The 6,304-nt window shown below is 35.1% G+C and overlaps 1 protein-coding gene across 4 annotated transcripts; it reads left to right on the plus strand.

The window, feature by feature from the left end:
• Nucleotides 1–240: 240 nt before the first annotated feature.
• Nucleotides 241–2,048, plus strand: LOC142629683 (uncharacterized). 4 transcript variants are annotated; one of them, XM_075803721.1, is made up of 2 exons: nucleotides 241–400; nucleotides 1,025–2,048. In XM_075803721.1, exon 2 carries the CDS (start codon nucleotides 1,092–1,094, stop codon nucleotides 1,875–1,877), a length of 786 nt encoding a protein of 261 aa, XP_075659836.1. In that variant the 5' UTR covers nucleotides 241–400; nucleotides 1,025–1,091; the 3' UTR covers nucleotides 1,878–2,048. The 4 variants fall into 4 exon arrangements, with proteins under 4 accessions (XP_075659836.1, XP_075659837.1, XP_075659838.1 ...); XM_075803722.1 differs by having other exon boundaries at nucleotides 254–400; nucleotides 1,077–2,048; XM_075803723.1 differs by having other exon boundaries at nucleotides 255–400; nucleotides 1,087–2,048.
• Nucleotides 2,049–6,304: the final 4,256 nt, after the last annotated feature.

The raw sequence follows: 6,304 nt of genomic DNA on the forward strand, positions 1-6,304 counted from the left end.
CAAGCTAAAATACCAGTCGATTTTTAATATAAACAAAATTAAATCTTAAAATTCTTATTCAATTCGATTGAACTAATTAGAACTCATTTTTATTAATCAATATTCCCGCGCACACAATTATACTAACAAAAAAGTACACTATCCTCGTACCCAAAAAAGAAAAAAAAAGAAAAAGAAAGTACACTATCAAAATAAAAAATGTAAGGGCAAAAGGGGGAAAACAGTAAAATCTGTGAGGGCATATCTGGCCGAGGAAAAAGAAGAAGAGGGAAGAAGATCGGCTGATCATCTCTCCCACAGAAGAAGAAGAAGAAGAAGAGGCAGAGGAGATCGGCGTGAGAAGGAGAGAGAGTAAACTGATTTTGGGTGCAAGGGATTCTCTCAAAACGCAGCGTTTCAGGTTAGGATTTTTACTCTCCTCGCGGTACGCGTACGACACGGGCACGGCAGGCAAATTGCCGTGTCCGTGCTTTCTTGAGTCTTAATACAAGTTGCAGCAAGAAATATATGGATTATGTGTTAATTTTCTTCTCCATGTGTTGGTTTACCAATGAGAAATTAAAATTTATGGGGTAGATTTCGGGAATAAAATCATGTGGGTGTGTGTGTGTGTGTGTTTAAGGTTCTTCTCAATCTCAAATGCTAGGATAATTATTGCTTAATATATATATATATATATATATATATATATATATATATATATATATATATATGAAGGGTTGTTTTTATCTCCAAAAGTGATGGCTTTGTTGACAAGGTCTCTACCAGACAAGCAAACCATAGGGCTTTCAGTGCAGTGTATTCTTTGAGACACGAGGCGTACTTAACTTGTTCATGTCAAACATGTAGGTTATAGAGTAAATTGCCTTAATAAATAATTCTTCAGGGAGTTCATATCAAATGAAGTTCTGTTTGCATAATGCCGTATCTGTTTGATTTGATTTGCCAACAGGAGAGAAAGAACGGTTTAATTAATAGATTTAAGTAATTGATTTTGAATAAAGAATGTTGAATGATTTTGTAGAATAGCGTTTCAGTAACCAGAAGTCTTCTACTGATATTGTAACTAGTCTCAGAATTTGCCAGGAGACATGGAAGATGTCCTAACAGAGATTCCCCCACCTTCAAGGTTCTTTCAGGAAGATCTCAACAACTTCGCCCCTCCGTCACCCCCTCTCCCGTCTCCCTTCCTTGTGTTTTTTAATCCTAAACCAAATGAACCTCTCCGCCCCTCTCTCCTCATCGTGGCCATATCTTCCCCATCCCTATATGTCTTCCATCAACTGTCCTCTAAAACCCTTATTGGAAGTCTTATTCTCCCTGAGATCCCTTTCTCTGGAAACTCTATTGAACCCTCTCTTGGAGACAAATCCTGCAACATCTACACACATAATGATGCTGATGATTCAATTATCATCATCTCTGTTCAGTGCTCCATTGCTGCCGAGAGATCTAACATTGTTGCAAAGTTGCTGATTGGAGAACAAATAATTCCTGAGAGGGTTCTGATATTGGATTCAGTTCAGAGTCAAAGCTTCCGAGGTAAGCTGTCACCAGATGAGACATCTGCTTTCAAGCTGGAGACATCATCAGAAAGAGAAGGGCTGGATGATTCATCATTGTTGAAGGGTATAAACTATTTTCCATCAGGAAGTGTTTTAGATGGCTTGGCAGCTGCTCTGCTGGGCCGGTGCCAGATGAGGAACATCAAGGGGACTCTCTGTGTTTCGTGGCCTGAATTTGGCGGGGCTGCGGTGTCCCTGGTTAAATCTCTTCTTCAGAGGAATGTGTTGCCAGGTTTGGACTTGAGCATGAATGCTGATGGTGTGATTAGCTGGACCAAGGACCATCCTTTTGATTCTGAGTTGTACACCTAATGAACTAGGTTTGAGATGCTTTGTTTCCCTCTGTCGTAAAACTGTTTCATTAAATTTTGTTCCTTTTTTTGTACCATCTTAAGATTTTGAAAAGAGTTCATGACCAAGTAGGATCACATTATTTGCCTTTATGATGCCAAGCTCTAATATTCATCATTCAATCTTTCTAGATGTTTTTGTCCTCTTGAATTTATTGGAATTTTTTTTTTCATATGTGAAAATTACATATTGCTGGCAGATTTTTACCTCTAATCTATCTTCTGGCAGCTGCTCAATGAGAAGTTGGCTTATGCCGATTGTGTTGATTCAGCAAAGCCTCAAAAATAAATAAAACCACCATTTTTCTTGACTACCCTCACCTGTAGGCAAGACTGGCAGAGTGGCAATTTTGACAAAATTATAGCGCACTTAGCATTTGACTGGTACAAGGAGAGTAGAGTAGAGTACAACATTATTGTATTGGGTAGTCTGGGTTTGTCATTAGTTTTTCATGCCACAATTTGACAATGACAATTTGGTTCTCATCTCATCCATATCTCATAATTCATATTTCAATTCTCTGAACTTATTACCCACAACTCATGACTCATTCTCATAACACATAATTCCCAATTTTTCTTCTTAACTCATTTGGTGGGACCTGTATCAGAAACTGCTACCCGCCATAGCATCGAAACTTGAAGACCACAAATAGCAAACAAACACAACAACCCATATGAACCGAAGAAGAAAAAAGCATTGATCAGCAACACCCACATGATCAGCCGAAAAAGCTACCAATGGCCACACAAACCCATCTCCATCACAATGCAAGCCTCAAACCACAACCACACCAATACACACGTCCAAATCCAAACACATCAACACACAAATCCCTAAATCGGCAACCCGAATCCCTATAAAGGAAATAGGAGTGATGAAGAAAGAAAGAAGAGAACAACGTTGAGAGAAAAAAAAATGGCGTGAAGAGAAAAGAAAGAGTTGCTGGTAGAGTGATAGATATGTATAGTGTGGGTCCCACTTATCTTATTGTATTACCAAAATGCCACTTAACTGAAAACTCAAATTTTGAAAACACCAAAATGTTGTTATCAATTCTCATCACTCATTCTCAATATTTTGAGTTATGAGTGATGAGAATTGGGAATGAAAGAAAACTTGGCCTAACAGATGTAATTGGTGTGGGAACCACCAAAAGTGAATAATGAGTGATGAAAAATGAGTGATGGATAATAGAAACAAGACAAATTAGATAGGCTCTAAACCTCACTGAAACACATGATTCTTTAGAGTGGTGCTTCCTATCCAGTCCTTGTCTCATGGAAATGATCAATCAAATCTGTAGAGTGACCATGCATTTTTTGTTATTTTTTATTGCGGACTAACATGAATTTGAAAATAAAAAACTTGGTTTGTATCCCTGTTTTAAACCTCATTTCATAAGGCTAACTTCGATCTTCACAATCAAATAGAATGGTTTTTTCCAGTGGCATGTCATACTTTGTCGGGCATGCTATTCTCTTGACTAAATTGCAAGCATCCCTTGACTATAGACAAGGGTGTCAAATAGATGAGTTTGGAGTGAGCATAATTAGGTTGAGTACATAAAACTCATTTATTGTCAATTTAACTACTTACTTCTAACCCAAACCCAACCCAACCCAACCCAATTATTATGAGTAAACCCCAACCTATCCAATCAATCAAAATTACTAAAATGACCTTAAAACTTGAAAATGACCAAAGTACTCCTACAATCATTTAAAATTAACAAAATACCCATAAACCTAAAAAAAGACCAAATATGCTCATAAACCACAAAGTTACCAAATACCCCCAAAACCTAAAAATTGACCAAAATAACCCCATAAACCTAAAAAATGACCGAAATACCTCCGAAACTTAAAAATGACCAAAATATTCCTGAAACTTAAAAATTACCAAAATACTCCCTAAACCTAAAAAAATTACCAAAATACCCCTTAAACCCAAAAAAATGACCAAAAAATCATTGAAACCTAAAAATTGACCAAAATATCCCCTAAAACTAAAAATTGATCGAAACACCCCAAAATCTAAAAAAATGACCAAAATACCTCCAAAACTTAAAAAATGATCGAAATGCCTTTGAAACCTAAAAAATGACCAAAACACTCTTGAAACCTAAAAATTATGAAAATTCCCTCAAAAACTAAAAAATGACTGAAATACTCGTGAAACCTAAAAATTGACCAAAATACCCCCTTAACCAAAAAATGACCAAAATATCCCTAAAACCTAAAAAATGATCGAAATATCCCTGAAACTTAAAAAATAACCAAAATGCTCCTGAAAATAGCCCCAAAATCTAAATACTAACAAACACCGCTAAAACCTAAAAAATTATAGACATTCCCTCGAGACTTACAAAATGATCGAAATACTCTTAGAACCTTTAATTTGACGAACTACCCTTGAAACATCCAAAATACCCCAAACCTCTATTTTTGGTAATTTTAGAGGCTTCAAGTGTATTTTGTTCATCTTATAGGTTTAGTGGTATTTTGGTCATTTTAGATATTTTGAGAGGTATTTTGGTCTTTTTAGAGGTTTAGAGCTATTTTGGTTGTTTTAGAGGTTTCAAGGTATTTTTTTGGTAATTTTAGAGGTTTTGGGTGTATTTTGGTCATTTTAAAGATTTATGGGTATTTTTGTCATTTTATAGGTTTAAGGGTATTTCAGTCATTTTTTAGGTTTCAGGAGGTATTTTGGTCAATTTTTACGTTTAGGGGGTATTTTAATAATTTTTTTTAGTTTTAGGGGGTATTTTGGTCATTTTTATGTTTCAGGGGTATTTCAGTCATTATAAAGGTCTCGGGGGTATTTCATCATTTTATAGGTTTAGGTGGTATTTTGGTCATTTTTTAGGTTTCGAGGGGTACTTCATCATTTTATAGGTTTTAGGGGTACTATGGTAATTTTCTTTAGGTTTTGAGGGTATTTTGATAATTTTTTAGGTTTCGAGAGTATTTTGGTCATTTTTTAGGTTTTTGGAGTGTTTTGATAATTTTTAGGTTTAAGGGGTATTTTGGTTAGTTTTTAGGTTTAGAGAGGTATTTTGGTAAATTTTAGGTTTCGAGGATATTTATGTAATTTTCTAGTTTTTGGGGGTATTTTTGTAATTTTTGAGGTTTAATCGCTATTTTGGTCTTTTTAGTGGTTTTGAGGTTTTTTACAGTTGGGTGATTTGTAGAAATAATACTTGGGTCATAATTGGGTCTAATTAGGTACCCAGTTAAAATCCAGTTAACATTAATGCTAATTGGGTTTAATTGGGTTTATACCCATTTAACCCAATTAATAAATGGGTGGGTTTGGGTTTTATTTAAGTGGGTGAGTTTGGATTGATTTTGCCACCCGTACTATAGACGCTTTCCTCAGCCTTGTAGCTTCAAATCAAAGTGTTCGTTTGTTAATGAAATCAAAAAATAACTTTTCAATTGTGACCGTGGTTATTGGATTTGACATTAAATGGCTGATTCCTGATAGTGCCTTCTGAATATAGTACCAATAGTTATCCTATTTATGTATATGCATTCCCTTTAACAGTGTGTGGGTCTCATAGTTGTGTGTAGCCTCACACACTGTGAGAAGTTGGATGCATATATCAATTGTATGAGATCTCTTTCCATTTTATGATGATTGCTTTTTTCAAAGGGTCGGGTTTACAGGAGGTATCCTTTTGGCGGACATTGGGGGTTTGTTTGATATTGAGATGACTCCGGCTAACATGATGGTGGCGCTAGGAGCTTCTGGTGTTTGAATCCCAAATTTATTATTATATGATAAAATACTTTACTAGTTGAGTTAATTGGAACTCACATAGATAAAATGAGGTTAAAAAAGGGATAGTTTACAAGTTTAACAGATATAATGAAATGTTAACTACAGAGAACCTTTCTCTGGCGTCTCTATATTATTGCCAATAAATTTATAGGTTTTTTTTAATATTTTTTTATATAAGAATAAATTTATAGGCTTAAATCTTATTCCAATGCATCTTATTCCACTGGCATTGGTGCTAGACATGGCAAATGGTTGGGTTATTTGGGTTGCAGGCCAAAAATGGGCCATTTTAAACGAGTTGAAAGCAGGTCGGGTCAATCGGGTTGTGGGTCTGGTTAGGTTGGCCCATATTTTCACATTTTAAAAAGAAAATAAATGCCAACTTTTTAGAGAGAATGAATCAAATCAAATAGTTAGACTATTTGTTACTAATTTATTGTTATACATGTTATGTGAAGGGACAAAAACAGACAAACCAAAAAAATATAAAGATTTTCGTATCCTTACAATTCAAACAGTTTTTACTTTTGAGCATGACTAAAATTCTTTACATACTTCAAATTCAAAGTTCACTAATAATATTATTCCCACAAAAGAACCAA

The sequence above is a fragment of the Castanea sativa genome, chromosome 3, assembly GCF_040712315.1.
Source record: "Castanea sativa cultivar Marrone di Chiusa Pesio chromosome 3, ASM4071231v1".
Classification (NCBI taxonomy): Eukaryota; Viridiplantae; Streptophyta; class Magnoliopsida; order Fagales; family Fagaceae; genus Castanea; species Castanea sativa.